The 19469-nt window shown below is 44.6% G+C and overlaps 1 protein-coding gene across 1 annotated transcript in view; it reads right to left on the bottom strand.

Annotated features, from left to right (window-relative positions):
- Positions 1-1894: 1894 nt before the first annotated feature.
- Positions 1895-19469, bottom strand: part of nek11 (NIMA-related kinase 11) — a 49652-nt gene continuing 32077 nt past the window's right edge. The window contains exons 15-16 of the mRNA XM_025911143.1: positions 15327-15387; positions 1895-2170 (exon numbers count right to left, since the gene is read on the bottom strand). Coding sequence (XP_025766928.1) covers positions 1917-2170; positions 15327-15387 — 315 coding nt within the window. The 3' untranslated portion in view covers positions 1895-1916. The remainder of the gene's footprint in view (positions 2171-15326; positions 15388-19469) is intronic.

Raw genomic sequence — 19469 nt, 5'->3', positions numbered from 1 at the left:
CGTATTTCTATTAACTACCAGCGCTGTGAAGTAATTTTAATACATGGGAAAGCCTGTGGCCTGGCAGGCTGAGGTGCTGCTTTCTATTTTTAATAAATGAGCCCCGAGGGTGGGCTCTAATTATCGGGCGATCGCACTGCTCAGCCTCACAGGCAGCACTAATAGCAGGGTGCTGGATTCAGTGTGGATTCTCTGCAACCTTCAGCCCCGTGAGGACGTGGAGCGAGCTTATTGTACGACTGACGCCCTCTGGGAGTCTTAGACAGGGCGCTGCAGAGGTCTGGGGCCGGGCGCTGCAATGACCCATTGGATCAATTTGTACTTTCACAAGAACGCCAGTTTTACTGACTACTCTGCATCTGACAGTCAAAGCTTTTCCTCACTAACAGCCAACCAGGTAACCTGCACAGCCACACAGACGTGCTGCTGTTTCAGTCAGCGGAGCTCAAGTTGGACAGCAAACATCAGCCGTAAGTCTCTTTTCAACGGCACAGCCAGTGAGTCTGTTTCCACATCTCCACGTCCACGAACAGTTTCAGACACAGCAGTCTGTGACACTGTTTGCTGACGAGACCTGAACTATTTAACTTTCTGTGCTCTGGTTTTGTGTTTCCGCCCTCCAAACCCGACACCGCAGATGGTTCCTCCCCCCCTCTTAACATTATAAATACCTGAGATGACTGATGTTATGAAACAGGCTACGTAAAAAAAAACACTGAATAAAATTTGTTTTCATTTTTTATTCCAGCAAAAAAGAAACAGTAACAACAGAAACAATAAAACATTTTTAATATAGTTGATATGTGAGCAACACCAGAAATCTGTAAATTTCACTGTAAAATGTCCCAAAACAATAAAAAGTTGTTATGATGAGGCATCAGTGTTCTTACTGAAGTTAAATAACGTGAGCTGAAGGTTCGAAGTCATGATTTTTGCTTGTTTGTTCCAAATATTTAATACAAATTCTACTCTGAAGTGAATTTAAAAAGCATTTTATTGCATTTAGCTTTCCTTTGAAAAACTTTCTTGTGAGGCACCAATAATAATGCACCATCTTGAAGGTGAAGCGTGAGGAGTCTGAACTCTTCTCTCTTTGCAGACGATGTGCTTCTTTTGGTTTCCAGTTCACAACATGCACATATGCATTTCTCATGAACTGTACAATAATCAGCCTCTTCAGCAATCACTTTGACCTGCATCCTGTTGCATTTTGAATGAACCATCATGAAGATTTACGCAGGAAAATGAGGGGTAAACTAACCTTTTGTTCCTTAGAAAGTCCTCAGACTGCCAAACACCTTTTAACGGGGTCAAAGGTTCAGGTGTGGATTTACAGGGAACAAGGATGCACTGGATGGTTTGTAAAAATCATCTGGGGTTTCTCCACTGTCTTTACGCCCCAGTTTGGTCTCAAGCCGAAAGGTCATACTGTACACCTGAACCTCAGTAGAAGACTTCATGGGAGTTTCTGTGAGTCTGTGGGTGTGATATCTGTGTAGAGTCTATTGAATTTCCTGTTGTGTTTTCAGTATTTTCATTTCCAGTGGTCGTGGTAATGAACCCGACACTGTATCTGGTAATTCAGTGGTGCCATACCAGTGTCGACTGTCACATCGGTGAAATCAGCGCGCTGTCGCCACAACCTGACTCTAAAAGAAGGTCGAAAGCATGGGTGGGGAACTCCAGGCCTCGAGGGCCGGTGTCCTGCAGGTTTTAGATCTCACCCTGGGTCAGCAGACCTGAATCACACGATTAGTTCATTACCAGGCCTCTGGAGAACCCTAGGACATGTTGAGGAGGTCATTTAGCCGTTTGAATCAGCTGTGTTGGATCAAGGACACATCTAGAACCTGCAGGTAACTGGGCCTTGAGGCCTGGAGCTTGACACCTGTGATCGAAAGGATGGAAACACAAATTCAGTTGCCATTTGATGATATACTGATAAGATATAACATCTCCAGAGAGTTTCTGTGAGAGACGAGTAGGCAGCGCATCCTGCTGTTGCTTCCTGAGTCTCTGCAGCTCTTCTTCATCAAACGGGAGCTAGTCCACCTGAAGACCACGATCACCTCTTGTGTTCTGAGTCTCTCTGACACCTTCACCCTCTTACATCTGTCAGCAGCCCATTTTCTTCTGGGAAACCTCCAAACCCAGACTGTGACACAGGGACCTGCTGCAGGTGAGTGACTTCACCATCGCAAATCAAATCAATTTATTTATACAGCACTTTTCACAGGATAAAAACCACAAAGTGCTTCACAATAATATAAAACAGAAACACATAAAATACATTAGTAATCAAACATACAGCACAAATCTAATTAAAAGCCAATCTAAATAAATGAGTCTTAAGCTGCTTTTTAAAAGAATAAATACAATCAAGGCAACGTAAAGATGGAGGGAGAGGATTCCACAACCTGGGGGCCACAGCTCTAACAGATCTATCACCTCTGGTCTTAAAACGAGTTCGTGGGACTAACAACAGCCTTTGATTAGATGATCTCAGGCTGCGAGAGGGAGCGTGGGGTTCTAAAAGATCGGAAATGTAGGCAGGGGCATCACAATTCAAAGCTTTAAAAGTCAGTACCAAGATTTTACAATGAATCCTAAAATGTACAGGAAGCCAGTGTGATGAGCGTAACACTGGTGTAATGTGCTCTCTTTTTCGTGTCTTGGTTAAAAGCCTTGCAGCAGCGTTCTGGACTAACTGGAGACTGTCAAGAGTCCTTTTGCTCAAACAAAGAAAAAGACTGTTACAATCATCTAAGCGTGAGGAAATAAAAGCATGAATAACCATTTCTAACTCAGATTTAGACAGCAAAGTTCGCAGTTTGGAGATGTTTCTTATCGCAGTGCTAACTTAAAGGCTTCCTGTGTGAAAAGCTCATACTGGCTTCCCTGCACACAGGTGTAGTTTAGTTTACCTTTGACTGCTGGTGGACAGGATGTGAACTGGTCACAAACTAGACCCCTCAATCCATCCGTGGATGAACACATTTGACGCACGTGTTTGGGGCTGTAGCCTTCAGATAAGGCTTTTTATTCCTCCTCTCCAGCTCGGCGACACACAGCATATTTATCAAAACATGTTTACAGCTGTCCCGAATATCACAAAATGTCCTTTTTTCCCAGAAAAACTCTTGACTTTGCAAAAATGTCCTCACAAAATCGTTATCGACCCCTCAAAGCATTTTTCACTACAAGCCACATTCACACACGCTGCCTCACACACATCAGTAATGTTGGCCAGTGTCACTCCCTGTTTGCCTGCAGTCTTAACAAAAGCCCACCCCCAGGCGCTCGGGGGGGGGAAATGCTTTTTAGGTCATTTATGCCCCTTTGATTGATTTCAGTGCAGTGTTCACAGAGTGTGTTGTTGGGCTGCTTTCTCTCCTCTGCTGTGTGAGATGGGGAGGTTAGCAGAGACGGCACAGAAGAGAAGATCGTGTTGACGACAACTCGTTAGCCCCCTGTAACCAGGGTAAAACTGAAGATTCACAACAAGTGTTTATTCATTGAAAACCTGAGACGCTGCAATTAAACGCTTGTAAGTCTGACAGCTGTGAAACAGGTCCTCACCAGGCCATCAGCAGCTCTCCTGGTGATTTACAGCAACAGCAAGTTCATTTCAAAGAAGCAGCCGGAGTAACAACCATTAAAAACTGTCTGATTCTAATAAGTGAAAAAAGCTGCATGTTAGTGAAAGCAGCAGCGCAGACTGGCTGCTCCTCCTGCTTCGCTCAGGTTGCTTTGAGCTCCTGTCAGCAGCTGTTTTCTTGATGACGTAGACAGCAGCTGTCAGGCTGCCTGACAACACGTTCTTTCCTCCACAGTCACAGAGCTGGCTGCAGACGCAGGAGGCCGAGAGCTCTGACTGATGTCTTTAACCTGCTCTCGCTTTTCTTTGTGATTCACGAGGTGTCAGCATCTTCATTCAGACAATTTCCTTAATTTCTTAAACACCCCGAACCACCTCAATTCCTTACTTTTCCAAACAAAGCAAAAATGAATAAATAAAGAATATTTTTTAAAAATAAGGCTAAAACTACAGTTCCTCTAACGTCCACCAGGACCAAACACTCCGATGTCAAAATGTTCAACAGCAGCCATACTTCACGGCTGCCCAGCATCACTTCAGTTAACCGTTAACTTGTACTTGGATTATCTGACAGATGTGGCTTTACTATCACGTCTGTTATTCAGCAGTAATTAGCAGATATCTGCTGTTCACCTGCATCCACAGAACTTTCCAAAACCAACAGGAGAGGAATCAAACTTTTTGTATTCAAGCATCAGAGCAAAATACAAACCCAATGATTTATCGATTTCTCCAACTTCTTCATTTCCTCTCACATCCTTGGCTGCTCTTATGAAATGTGCTCCTGCAGAACAAGCTGAGAAGCAGGAGGAGGATTCATGTCTGAGCTGAAGCTTCAGGGCACAAACTGACGGCCAACATCACGCTGGACGTTACAGGAAGAGGAAGTCCCGTTCATACAGCATTAAAGCTGCAGGGGGAGGCGGAAAGTAACATCTCACCCAGCCCGTCTGTAATTTACCTCATCAATCCAAACAGCTTCTTAACCTCGGGTGAAACGAGAAGAATATTTAGTGAGATAAATGTCTCCACAGGAGGGCAGCACCAAGCTGAAGGGGCGGCAGAAATGCAGCGTGAGGTGAATTAGTCAGACATCTTTGTATTTCTCAGTCATAACTCAGTCAAATCAGGACACACAGGAATGAAGTATTAATATTCAGTATGACTTCCACCTCCTGAGGAGATGATTATCTCTGATGCATGTCCACACCAAAGCTCCAGAAATCAGAGAGCTGCACAACAACCAGCAATCACGTAAGAGCTACTGAACAGGAACCCATCAGATATCGACTTATCGTCATGGCTCCGGGGTGATGGGGGACATTTGCAGCTTTCATCCAGAGCAACACTTTCTGTTCCCTCTTAATGTGGAAACATGTAAAGGTGGATTAGAATCTTAATTATATGCTGACATATGCACTCCATCACAGTGACTGTTTTCCTGCAGCATCCAGTAACACATCCAAAAACCACTGACAGAGGCTCCAACTTCAAAAGTAAGAATGATTTGATAGACAAAAACCAAAACACAAAACTGCGTGCCTAATATTGTGTCTGTGTCCTGGACTCTGTGAGGTGGAGCTTCCAGAAAATTCCAGCAATGCTCAGCGAATTGAGATCTAGGAAATCTGGAGGCACCACCTTGAGGTCTTTGTCATGTTTCTCACAGTATTCCTGAACACTGTGGGGTAGGGAGCGTTATCCAGCTGAACGAGGGAATACCTCTGCCATGGAGTGTCCACGGTCTCTTCATCCAGAGCATCACGCTGCTTACCCTGACCTGCCTTCCTCCAACAGAGCCAAGTAGGCATCCATGCACATACCTGACTATACACACAGTGATGGAGAAAAGACTTGGACTTGCTTGGACCCCTCGTGCTGAGTGCTGAACCTGGCACACCAGGAACCAGCACACACCTGCTGTTTGCAGATGCAGTGACACAATCATGATGCTATCACAGTTCACATCAACCTGAAGCACTTCCAAACATATCCAAGCTGTGAGTTTTAGTCACTGCACCTGAAGGCGGTTGTAAAGTCACGGCTGATGAGAAGAAGAAAATCTTCATACTATGTCAGTCTGAATTATACTGGGACATACCCACCGTGGTGTCACCTGCTGGTCAGGGCTTCACATTTTGAAGCCTCGTCGTTTTTGGCTGTAACCACAGATTGTCCACGTCTGTTTGTTTCTCTGTGTTAACCCTGCGACAGATGTTTGACCGGTCAAGGTCCAGTGCCAGGTTAATTAGCTTAGCTGAAGCTAAGCAGAAAGCTAGCTGCTATAGCTGCCTGTCAGTCACAGTGGTCACATCCAGAACTTAATGTTCCCAAACCTATTCACCTCATACATTACCGCCCACTGCTCACAGCAGATGGCCCCGCCCCTCCCTGAGCCTGGTTCTGGTTCTTCCTGTTAAAAGGGAGTTTTTCCTTCCCACTGTCACCAAGCACTTAGTCTTAGGCTGTGTCCCAATTCAGGGTCTGCACGCCTGAAGTACGCGTAGTGTGCGTACTTCAAGCGTGCAGACCCTGAATTGGGACACAGCCTTAGTTGTTGGTTGTTGGGGTTTTCACTGTATTATTGTAGGGTCTATATATATATATATATATATATATACATATATATATATATATAGATATATAGATTTCTTACAAAGGGAGGAATGACTGGGAAAGACTGCTGGAGCTTCTGGTGAAATAATAATTCATTAAAAATAATCAATCTTAATAACTACTACTATTTAATATCCAGAGAACAGGAAGTAGAGCTGATCTTGCAGTACCTAAAAATTTTTCGGATACATTTTGGACTCCCACTGTTTTCCCACAAAAGTCAGAGTAATGTAATTTGATGTCCTGTGCAGAGAAATGTTTCCAGACCCTGAGCTCTGGCTCGAGGGACCTGAGCACGGGCAGAAGCTGGAGTAATCACAGAGCTCTGTTCTTCTGAACGCCTCCGCTTCCTCCTCGGTTTACGAGGAGCTCCGAGGAAGTCGACAGCCTTTAATTCCCACACAGAGCAGCTGTGCTGTGTGTTTGTGGAGAGAGACGGTGTTGCCATGGTGACGACTCAATCGAAGTGGGATTTTTCATTTTATTAACCCCACCTATGTGACCATCAACCATCCACCTACCAGCTGGATCCAATCAGAGCAGAGAGGCAGGGTTTCAAACAGAGGGGTGGAGCCATGATCGTGTTGAGTCAGACAAGTTGAATGGAAGCAAACAGAATAATGATATTTATTATTTTTGCCATCTTTCCTTTTTTAGGCCAACATCTGTCATTTCATATCCAGCTGTTTGTATTTTGAGCTGCAGGCCTGCAGATGCTCTGGAAGCTCCGTGTTTGGTCTCACCTGCTCCTGACAGATATATTACTTCCAAGCCAAATTTCACTCTGAGCTGATAAACTACAGGAGACGGAAAAAACAATTTCAAATACGACATGGAGTCTCCATACAGGATTTAAATTTAGAGGAGGAGGAGCAGCGAGTTCAGGGAAAAGCAGGAGTTTATCGCTGCTGTAATTATTCCTGCTGGGGAGGAGCTGAAATATGACTCACATGCACTGTGGATTAGATAAAAATCGACCCCTCCACAGATCTACAAATCCTGCAAGAATGAGGCTTAACGTGTGAAGTATGGCGATAACAAGCTGCAGGGAGCAGTGGCCTCGTCCAGGATTACAGCAGAGAGCAGACAAAGCAGTGAGCTGATGAACAAGAGTTCACTTCAGCTTGTTTTCTCTGGGCTCAACTTTTCCTGCTGTGCAACAAATGAGAGAAAACACAGGATGAAGTACGTACCAAACCCCGTCATGCTGCAGGGAGGTGTCTATGCTCTCTGCACACCAGCTTCACAGCCTGCATGTTAAACTCTCCTTTTAACTGTTTGAAATGAAGGAATCCTCCTCATCCTCACTGTGAACACGCCCTCGCTGTTTCCTTGACTTTTTCCAAACGTTTCTTGCAATCTTAAATTTTCTGTTGTTTTTGGTTAACTGTGAGTTTCTTCCACAATCTGCACAAACAAAGTGGATCTGCTTCGTATCACGCTCTGATCCACGCGGCGACGCTTGCAGCTTCGGGGATGATGTTTCGTCTGCGATAATTGGATTATTCTAAATTAAACTTTCACAGACGCGTGTGGAGAGATGGAGCTTAAATCTGAGCCGATACCCCAAAACAGTTTTTTAATAGATAAAATTTGAAAAAAGAAACTCAGCAGAGGAAAAGTCTGCAGCCAGTTGGAGCAAAGTTAAGCTGTGGCCTGTAGGAGACTGAAGAGATGGAGAGGAACTAAGCAGATGCTGCAGGTTGATTTAGCTGAACGAGCCTCTGATGAGTTCATTTTTATACTAATGCTATAATAAAACCATCACATACATTATTTTACTGAAGCCAGTTTCCTGCCCAAAGAAGAAGTGTAGGTTAAGAGCTGAGCTGCCTGAGGCATCAGATCGTTTCTGCTTTTCTGTGTTTTTATGAGCCTTTAATGAGGAAGTAATGAAATGCAGAACCAATTATCTCGATGCCCCTCTCAATAACGCTGGAAACACGCAGACAGTTAAAAAAAACAGCAAGACAGATTAAAGACGGGACATTAAATTCACTTTACATTGGTGAAGGTAATACACCATCATTTATTTTGCTAGAAATAATTCAAGTGATTATTGTTGAGCTTTCATCAACGGTAATAACAGCAGAATCTTCCTCACGAGTCACATTTATTATACCCTAACCCGGCCAGCGCGAGCGGTGGTGTGAAGCTGCAGGGCATGCCACTGGCTGGTTCCGCCATCAAGTGACGTGATAAGTCCTGACGACAGGTACCTGCAGACCCCGCTCTGTGTGTCACCTGGAAGCCGAACACCAGATGCTTCATGGTGCGTTTTTCCTTTAATCTGACATGTTTCTATATGTGTGCATTTTTAATGAAGCCTGGTCGGTGCTTTTAATCCAGTCCGAAGCATTTACATTACCTCAAACTGCTGCTATTAAAAGCAGCAGAATGACCCTTTTATGCTGCTCCTGTTGGACCCAGTGACTGACAGCGGATTACCGTGATGTGATCCTGATTTTAGGAACGTCTGAACTGAGTTTTCTGTCAGCGCTGGCGTCCTTCCTCACTTCCTCCCTCTCTGTCTGCAGGAGCAGCTCAGGCTTCATCAACAGAAGCAGTGTGGAGGTGATCTAATGGGATTATAATGGCAGGATATCTGCTGCTGCCAGAATCTAAACACACATCATGTCTATACGTCTGCCTCTCACACACACACACACACACACACACACACACACACACAGAAAATGACCAGGTTGAAAACTTTCATAAAAGCAAAGGTGCGACGTCTCAGTCACAGGTAGACGTTTCAAGTCTCTTTGAAGATTAACGAGCTCAGCGTCTTAACGAGGCTCTTGATTGCCAGGAAGTCTGAGCTGTAACGAGCTCTGAATGCTAATGAGCTGACGCCCTCACAGAGATCATTAAACTGAAAGCCGCCGGGCGTCATGTCCGGACCGGTCCACTTCACGCCAGCTCATATTTGAACCCTTTTGATTTTTATTGTTCACATGTCTCTGGATTTCTTTTACTTCCTTCCTGCTTTCACGTCTACGACTTATCTCACATTTAATAATCAGAAACGATTTACTTTCAGGGACTCAGTCTAACAAATATCACGTGCAACTCTTGCACTGCTTTCAGCTATTTTTAAGTATTTAAGCACTTTGGCTGCGTATCCATCAGATCCTTTTAATAGCTGACTTTCAGCGTCACCTTTCTTTCTGTGTCTGTTATCGATGTTGGGACTCTGCCCCGTCTCTTCCTCTCCCTTCACGCTGAACCCGGCGTGTTAAACAAAACAAACCTGCTCCTGCTTTTGTTTTCCGGCCAGCACAGATCGACTCTGAGCTGCTGTTCAACAGCTAATGACTGGACAGTAAATCAGTATAATGGGCTCTGGGCTGCTCCGGGCCTTTCGTCCGTTCACTGGATGCTAAATATTGGGGGATTTAATGGCTGTTTATCTCTGCTGATGCTGCATTCTGTTACTTTGCTTCCCTAAAGGGAATAATTAGTCTGGTGAGGCAGGGACCTGACAGGCAGGACTGGGAAACACGCTGAACTCTTTGTACAGTTAATGTAGAAGCCACAGTTTTAATGAAAACACAAAAGGAACAGCAAACAGTGATGAAGCACTCAGTGTTAACCTAATCAAGCTGTTTGCCTGTGTTTGTTGTTCCTTCTCTGAGTCCTGCTTCATAGACAAATGTATTAGAGTCATTAGAATATATTAATGTTACATTTGCCCAGTGATTTAAAAAGTTTGCGTGTTCTGATCCTTAGCTTTGCTTCCTAAATGCTTCACTTTGGAATAATAGAGCTTACAGCTGACGGTGGAATGGGAATCATGGCAACGTACTACAGGAACACAGGCCAGTTCGCAGTCTTTACAACGACCCGCTCTTTTTTTCTTTATTTAAAGGCAAACAGGAGATATAGCCTCGGGAGGTGTGGCCTCAAGGGTGTGGTCACAGGAGGTGTGGCCTCGGGAGGTGTGGAAGATTAAAGATTACGAGCTGTGGCCCAAAACCTTTGTCCAACGTTTGTTTAAGCTCACTGGAGCTGGAGGTTGGGTGTCATGGTCCTGAGTCTGGAGTGCTTTTGTGCCTCCCTTGTGTTATGTCTCGTCATCCTTGTCTCTATGTTGGTGTATTTCCTATTTTACTTTGACAGTCTCGTATCCTGTGTTAGTGTTTACAGTGTTGCTCTCCTTCCCGTCTCGTTTTGTCCGAGTAGTCTCGGCTGCGTTCCCCTCCTGTTTCGGATCGTCTGTGTATTTCCCTCTGGATTTCCTCTGCTTTTCTTCCCGTCATGTTTCCAGGTTTCAGGTTTCATGTAGTGTTTAGTGTTCCCAGAATAAGTTTTGTTAGCTCCGTGTTGGTCATTGTTCTGTTCTGCTAAAATAAAGGCTCGCTTCCTGTTCAACATCCACCTTCATCTCGGCTGTCTGCATTTGGGTCCGTGCCTCGTTCCTTCCACGTGACGTGACATTTGGTGTATAAATCTGTACTCGGATCAAACACTAATTTTGCAGATACAGCTGCGGTGCAGCGTTTGTGGGAACTCTAACTCTGCATGCAACAAGCAGCTCTTATAGAGATCCACCTGTACACACAGAGCCAGGGTTGGTGTGTAACCATCGTCGCCTACATCGAGCTCGAAGCTGCTGAACAAAGAAACTGAGCTGACATGTACAAACTTACAGTCAGAAACATGTAGCCTACGTGCATATTGCACAGGTGCCTTCATAAACACACAGAGTCTCTTTCATGTTCACCAGTTAGCATATCTCACCTGCTGTGCTTGAAATCCTTTCATACAACAACGTACCACAGCTACCCATAATAACTTTATTGCCTTTGCTTCTCTTATTGCCTGCTCTTATTGCAGCCACCATTAACCAAAGTCTGGTTACACAACATCCTAGAAAGATAAAGAAGATAAAATTCTCCCTCAGAGGTTCGTCTGATCATTACTTAAATACTTAGAAAAGCTTCCAGCACGAGAAATCTCTTTGTAGTCCATCATACGACGTGCACAAACTCTCCTGCTATTGCTGGCGGTGGCTGTTCCACCGCATAAGACTACTTCAGTTAAGATACTCCAGCCTTATCAATTTACTTTGACTGAGGAGCAAGGACCATTAATATCGATATTAATTAATATTATTTAATGTTGATTAATGTTAATATGAATCCACAAGGATAAGCACAAGCACGTTATTGTTGGATTTCTTTTTTTTGTATGGGTTAATCTTTCTGTAAAATACTCACCTTCAAACTTTTGGGGAGGGGTATTCATGCCAGACGTCACAACATTTGAAATGAGTCTCATTTGCATCTAAATGATAGACTCCTGTTTAAAAAGCAGCTCGTCACAATTTTAGTTTTGTTGACTTTATTCGCTTTGTGAACGCTGATAAAGTAACTTCAGACTCAGCTGCAGAAAACTGAATATTTTCTTCTGCTTTGACGTTTGTTGAGTCCATCTGCTGCTGCTTGATACCAACGTTTGTTTCCTGCTGCTACAGTGACTGACATCAGGAAGTGTGCTGCAGCCTGCCGGATGATGTCCTTTCCTCTGTAATCCACTGAAGTCTGTCAGAACTTGTTTGTGCTGTGAGCAGCCATGTGGTGCAGGATACACACAGCTGTTCACATCTGCATGACGCCCTGAGGGGGCCGCAGCTGAACGCAGCTGAACGCAGCTGAACGCCCTGTCCCACAGAGCACATGTCGACAGCACTGCAAACCCCCTCAAACAGTCCGGCGTCACTGAGATCAAGTTCAGAGTTCACATCACACCTCCTGAATCCATGGAAGAGCAACCTCTCCTCTGGTCTAGACCTTTCCAGAGTCACATTCAGCTCAGGAGGCAGAGCCACAGATCTACCAACTGTAAGGTCGGTGGCTCATCCTCGTGCAAGATACCGATGAGTTGGCACCAATCATCCATCGGAGTGAGTGTGTGAATGCACGTAGGCGTAGAGGAAGGTGCTTGCATGAATGTGAACGTGTGAGGAGAAAAGCAGCGGTCTGTTCATCACATCTGTTTTATGTTGATGATGCGGCTCTGTTGGCTTTGAGTGATGCCCTCCAGCTCACACTGTGACGGGACTGGCATGAGCATCAGTGCCGCAGAGTCAGAGACCAGGTGAAGGGCCCGCTCTGGGTGAGGGAGGAGTTACTGCTACGAGCTGTGGGTGGTGTATGACAGAATGAGACCGTGGATGGTGGAACTAGCTTCCTCTAAGGCAGGGGCGTCAAACTCGTTTTACATGGCGGGCCACGTCCAGCAGGACCAGTGACCCTGTCCTTTCTGTTGGGTGATCAATCCACGCTTTGTGGATCTGTTTACCTGCTCTTTATCTGTATGGGCTCAAATGTGGTCATAAATATTTTGTACTTGTAAATCAGGATTTGTATGTGTAAAAAAGATTTGTGTGAAAAAAAACACCTGCAAGTTACAAGTACGAATTTTGACCCTATTTTTCTTCCTTTCATCTGATTGGCCAATGTCATGTCAAACACAAATGTAACAATCCAATCAGAGGACAGATGGGTTTGGCTGTCGGAGGGGCGCTTTTTTGAACTGCAGGTCCTTGAAGGGTAACACAGTTTGAAGCTGGAGGATCTCTATATAAATATCCGATAGCAGCTAGGTCCGCTAACTTTCAGCAGCTGTTGAAAGGATAAAGTTGTGGTATATCAGTGGTTAGAAATACCATTATTACTTTAGGATTAGTTTAACACAAAGTCAGGGCTGACCCGGGACCATTGCTGTGAGTCACAGTGCGCAGCATAAAGGTCCTTTCACATCAGACGCAGCATGTGCTGCTAATGCTAACTGCTAACTAAAAGCAAAGGATCCAGTATTTGTTGCGCTGGCTGCTGAGCTCTGTGGGTTTCTGCAGCAGCTCTACCTGTACTAGATGCACCTGCTCCTTGTCGTTTCTATCTCTGACTTTATGTCCTCTACAACAGTTTCTGGTTTTTTGGTGGTTCTTCAAATGTTCAATAAAAACATGTATGCTAATTCATAACGAAGAAAGCTTTGTAACTATCCCCACTAGTGAAGACTGTGTCATTTCCACAACACTGCTTCCCCCCCGCGGTCCGCAGCGCTGTTGAAAAGGCTGTGGAAGTCCCTGTATTAAACACGTAGACCTGTGACACAAAAATCACCAAACTCGGACGACCACAGACTGTTTTCCTTCGTGGTGATGAAGGAAAACGCTGGGCTGGCATGTAAAAGGGCATTTATTCCCTTCAAGGACCTGCAGTTCAAAAAAAGCGCCCCTCCGACAGCCAAACCCATCTGTCCTCTGATTGGATTGTTACATTTGTGATTGACATGACATTGACCAATCAGATGAAAGGAAGAAAAATAGGGTCAAAATTCGTACTTGTAACTTGCAGGTGTTTTTTTGGCTAAGTCCACACACAAATCCTGATTTACAAGTACAAAATATTTATGACCACAATTTCAGCCCATATATCTGCTGCTTGTTGAAATGGTTTTGCAGGGTTTTAGTTGAGATTCTGGTGTTTCTGTGGATTCCACGCATGTCTGTATTTACAGATAAACCAGATGTTCTCCCTGCATCTGCGTTATTGCTTTATTACTCTGTGTCGTATGAATGTTCAGTAGGAAAAGCTGTACAACTTCTGAAACTTCAGTTAAAAGTCCAAAATGTCTGCTTGTGTGTGGTGAGCAGCAGATCAAACAAGTTAAGAATTATAAATTATAATTATTATAAATGAGTCTCCAGACCTGTGAGACTCATTTAGACTCTCAGAGACCCAGCAGCACTCAAACGCAGCCAGACGCTTATTTTACGCTCCTTTCTTCACTTTTTCCCACAAACCAAACGATGACGAGCCTCTGATGAAGCTGCAGTGAAGCAGCGACTTGAGTTTTACTATTTACAGGTGATTCTACAGACAAAATATTGATGAATGTTCATATTTCAGTCGGTTGGCCGCCTCCCCTTTACTTTTGACAGATGGTTTAAAATAATTGCTAATGAAGCGTCCGGAGGCGCTGCCAGGCTGGCTGCCTCTAAAAGGACTCAGACTGTTCTTCGAAGCATCAGTCTGGTTCCTCATTTTTGTGTCTTCTGTGGGAAGAATAAGAGAAGATATAGACTACACGTAAAACATGCTCCGACTGGCTGTTTCTGTCCCGGCTGGGCTTTTTGTGTTGATGGTTTGAGTAAAAATATTCATTCATTTATTAGCTGAAAATAAAAAGTAGATCATCCACAGCTGATGTTGGATCAGCTGTATTTTTAAATAGTTTTTTCTTACTTAATGAGATACAGCAGAAAACTGTTACCTGGTGAGTGCATTTCACAGCAGATTCGGTCGTACTCATTATGTCTACCTGACAGAGTTTTGGTGGATTTGTGCTGGTTTTGTACAGTAAGTGTGGAGAAGCTGCAGGTTGTGTCCCTGTTTCGTGACAGCGTTTCATCAGGCAGCAGAAAAGACGGAGCGAGGTTTCATCTGCAGGTGAACTGTGGAGGCTTCGATTTTTTCTGAGGTCAGCGGAGCGAGACGAACAGGTTTCACAGCCGAGGCGAGACGGTGACTGAACCAGGCCAACAGGAACGAGGGGGGAGGGAGGGAGGCTGGGGACACGGGGGGAGGAGGAGGAGGGAGGAATCGTGATGAAAAGCAGGAGAAGGACACGCAGACTGTGTGCACGTGTGCACGTGTGCACGGCTATCTTCTGTGTGTAATCGAAACTGTGTGCACAGCAAATGCACAAAGTGAGCATGTGCCAGAGAGGAGGAAGTCTGGTGACAAGAGGTGAGAACCGTTTATACGAATGAGCTGAAACTCTGCACTTTATTCATTCAGACACATCGACCAAGCCTGAAGTAGATCAGCTGTGTGAAAAACAGAGACTGCTGAAATTATTTTGTTGGATGTTTTTCTATGAAACACGTCATGACCTGCTGATGATCATGATCCCTGCAGCTGTGACTGGTCACTGCTTTAGTGTAACTGAGTTAAATAAGCGTTCGTGTCTAATGTCCCGTTACTGCACAGCATCAGCGCCGTGCTGCTGCCTGCACAGCTGGTGCGATGTGTCGGGTGGAGCACCCGCCCAGGTCTGTGTCTGTGCATGGAGTGTTTTTGGTGCTCAGACTCACCACTCAGCTCCTCGTCCAGAACTTCCTGCATGTGCTTCATCATGGCCTCAAGCTCACTGACCTGAGGAAGATGATGAAGAGGAATCTTTTAGTCTGATCAGAATGATCAATTATTTCTATAATTACTAACAAAATAATGTAATTGTTATTATTATTACTATCCAGACTGTCACAGGGGGAGAGGTGGGGGGCAGCTGGACAGACTGCCAGTCCATCACAGAGACAGACAACCAGTCACAGTCACATTTGTACCTGTGGCCAGTTTACAATCACCAGGTAACCTGACCTGCATGCGTGAACATGTAAAGTCCACACAAAGGGAGCCCTGGATTAAGGTGAGGCGATGGTGCTAACCCCACTGCTGCCGCCTCTGTGAGACCACGTTACTGTTCTTATTTCCTGTTCCTTTGTTTTCCATCAGCCATAATGAAGTCGTGCTTTTTGTTTAAACCTCGATTCTTCTCTCCCGTGTCTGCATTCGGGGCCGTGACACATCAGACCACAGGCTTTCCCATCAAGAAAGTTGGGGAAGAGCTCCTTTTGTAAAGTTGTGCTGCTGACACATTGAAAAAGTCTGTTTATAATAAAAAAAGCTCCATAATGCACATTTAAATGGACTCTTCTGCTGTATTTCCCACAGAGGTGTCTGTGGTGAGCCTGGGTTATCTTTGCACTCGCTGCCTCCGTCTTGGGAACAAAAACAAAAAGAAAAAACTCGTTTTGTGTCGAGTGGCTTTCCAAAAACCCGATTTAGCTGGAATAACTTTGGTCACAACTGACACATAAACCTTAAACAGCAGGCTGAAGTGTGCTATTGAAAGAAAAGCTCTGAGCAGCACGAAAGCTCGGAGACATCCACGTCCCCCGTCACCGTGCTCAGCTGCCGAATCGGGAAACCGAGATTGTTCTGCACAAAATGTAATAATCATTTGCGTGTTGTTACACAGCCGATGCATCATGTGAATGATTCCGATTTATTTCACTCATTATTCCTGCAAAACAAACAGAGCGAGGGAGCAGAGAGGGGACGTCTGCAGGAGGTTAATCCACTTTCATTTGATTCACGAGCCAATAAAAACTGACTCAAACATTTAAACTGCAGACACACCCTCGTTAAGATTGCTGCTTCAGAGTTAATCATGCAGCGAGAGCTGGAATTTAAAACAGACTTCAACCAGTGTCACATCGCTGCGCCTTTAAAGGACAATTAGAAGTTTTTCCAACCATTTCCATTTTCTATTAAGCTAACTGTTATAGCTCTGCAGGCTCGGCTTTGTGCTCCAGTGCAGATAAAATCACCTCACACAGGTGGAGTCACATGGACATAAAATAAGGACCAAAATGCAGTGAGAGACGGGAATAAACTGGAAGCGTGGAGTCATCACAAACAGGAAGTACAGCAACGGAACAAAAACTCAGTCCACGTCAGGCAGGACTCTCAGCTGATCGTCAAAGCAACACAACGAATCGTAGAAAGAGGCTGAGTTCTTGAGTCCGAGCGTGCGGCTGATGAAAGATGCTCTGTTTCAGAAAAAGCTGAAAAGACTCGTCTGCTGCATTTGTGACAAACCTCTCTGCACTTTGGTATCTACAGCAGAGAGACGAGTCATCGTGTAGAAAATAACTGAATGAGTGCAGTTTGTTTGGGGGGTACAAGGAGAAAACCTCTGCTCTGTAAACTGAACGTGACAGCTTAGGTTTCAACGTTGCATCTGAACGTACGAGAGCAAAGCGGAGCTGTTCAGCCATGAACCACATCACACCTCAAACCAACTACAGCATGTTGGTGGAGGGGCGAGGATTTGGGCACCATGAACTCCTGGATCAGCCCTGCATGCTCTGATGTTTTTCTACAGTTTCTCAGATTACAGAATCACTGACAATAAAAAAATGCTTCATGCTGTTCAGATTTGATTCAGTTTAGACTCTCAAACAGTTTTTCGTTGCAAAATTTCTAAAAATCACTCCCATCATTTTCAGCAAAGCTACATATCCTGTAAACCTGTTCTTGTATAAACACATTACACATGCAGCCACATTGGAGTGACTTCGGGATCTGATTGGTTGTTTGAATCGAGTGAATGCTGAGTGTGTGTACTGTGAGTAAAACGCTTGGTGGCGTGGCCCCTCCCTGACCGCTCAGGAGGAAGGGGTTTCACTTTGCACCCACTTACACTGGCAGCATTCCTCTGCATCAGTCAACTGCTGCTCCTCTAATAATGAATATTATTTTTCATTATCTGTGGCAATAACTCAGCCCCGTCCTCTTCTTCAGTGTTATCGGCTCTCCAGGCAGTAATAACTGAGAAGAAAGTCAGAGCGATGGAGCTGTTACTCTTCATCATTCAGGAACATTTATGGGCTTCATTTCTGTTCTGCCGCACGACAGGATCGACCACTGAGGAATGAATTTCCATGAAATACTCTGAGCCTGATGGAGACGCAAACCTGCACTACAGCTTTTTAATATTTATCTTGATGCAGCTGCTCACTTCAGCTTTATCTTAGAAAGATAACGCTACAACAGCCTCAGTATGAGATAAAGAAGGATTAGTTTAAACTATGACTCACAGAAAGAAACTTATCGACTACTTACTAGGTTTCATCAGGGTGACGAGTCTCACCACATCCAAGTGTGATGACACAATCACCTGCTCACAGAAATGACCAGTGGGCCGGATCTTTATGGAAGAAAATAAAAGTATGGAGCACTTTAACGTTGTGGGTTCCTGCAAGAGACGACGCTGTGGTGTTTCTCCTTCACTCACTATGTGTTAATAGACCTCTCTGCATCGAATCATACCTGTTATTAATCTCTGTCTCTCTTCCACAGCATGTCTTTATCCTGTCTTCTTCCTTCTCTCACCCCAACCAATCACAGCAGATGGCCCCGCCCCTCCCTGAGCCTGGTTCTGCTGGAGGTTTCTTCCTGTTAAAAGGGAGTTTTTCCTTCCCACTGTCGCCAAAGTGCAGCTCATAGGGGGTCATATGATTGTTGGGTCTTTCTCTGTATGTATTATTGTGCGATCTACTGTACAATATAAAGCGCCTTGAGGCGACTGTTGTTGTGATTTGGTGCTGTATAAATAAAATTGGATTGAAGTTAGAAACGCTCATTAAAGCAGAGTGAAGCTGTAGCTTTGGATTCATAGGCATTACTTTACAAACATTGATGTAATTATGGGATAGCTCCACATCTGTGAAGCCTGATTCTTCTGCAGTGATCTGTACAGCAGCAACATACGCTAGCTTCTTCTCAGGGAAGGTTTGATTATTTCAACAACACTACACCAAACCACAAAATACATAATGAGCAGGAGAATATGCGCTGCCATTGTTTCCTTTGTTGCAAAGAAGTTGGTTTGGTGTCCGCTTGATTAATAAAACCAAACATCACACATGTCAGAAAGCTCCAGTTTATCAGGAAGAAGAGCCAACAAAGACACAGCAGAGCAGCTGAAATCTTTCTGAACCACGCCCGTTTCCTCAGCTCCAACACCTGACGTGTTCTCTTCATATTAGTTTTTAATCAAACTGGCTCTAACAGCGTTCCCAGTCGCTGCATTCTGGTTTCATTCACATGTCGCTGAGCCTGTTTTAGGGTTGAGTATGACATTCGTGACGTTTATTTCAGCTTCCATGCTCCCATCTACACAGGAGCACGACAGACAAGCTGCAGCTGAACACATCAGGTCAGAGGATGAATGTATGAGCATTAGTCTTAAATCAGTTAAAAAGTAGAATAAGAAAATTAGCTGTTGTTAGGAAAACGGGGTTTGCAGGGAAGAATCTGGACTGTTACCTGTAATATTTGTAATATCCTATAAGTAATGAAACCATATTTTATTTGGCAGGTCTTCCACTCGTTGACAGCGGTTTGACACGCGTCGGTGCAGGCTAAAGCCTGATTCATTCAACAGCGCTCTGGTATTTATAACAGTACGGTTCTGATTTGGGTGCCAGGGTAAATCTATCAGCTATCAGACGAGAATGCCTCCAGAGACGTGACCCAGCATGGCGTCCTCTCCACAAACACGCAGCGATTAAAGTCTCAGAGCTTCGTCTCGTGGCCTCTCTGTGTCTCGGCTCCGCTAATTATCCGGCTCCACAATCCTCAGCTTCGCTCCATTTCTTCTCTTCTTC

This window comes from Oreochromis niloticus, linkage group LG11 (genome assembly GCF_001858045.2).
Source record: "Oreochromis niloticus isolate F11D_XX linkage group LG11, O_niloticus_UMD_NMBU, whole genome shotgun sequence".
NCBI classification, from domain to species: Eukaryota; Metazoa; Chordata; class Actinopteri; order Cichliformes; family Cichlidae; genus Oreochromis; species Oreochromis niloticus.
The sequence above is the reverse complement of the archived record's forward strand: the minus strand, read 5'-3'. Positions and strand labels throughout refer to the sequence as shown.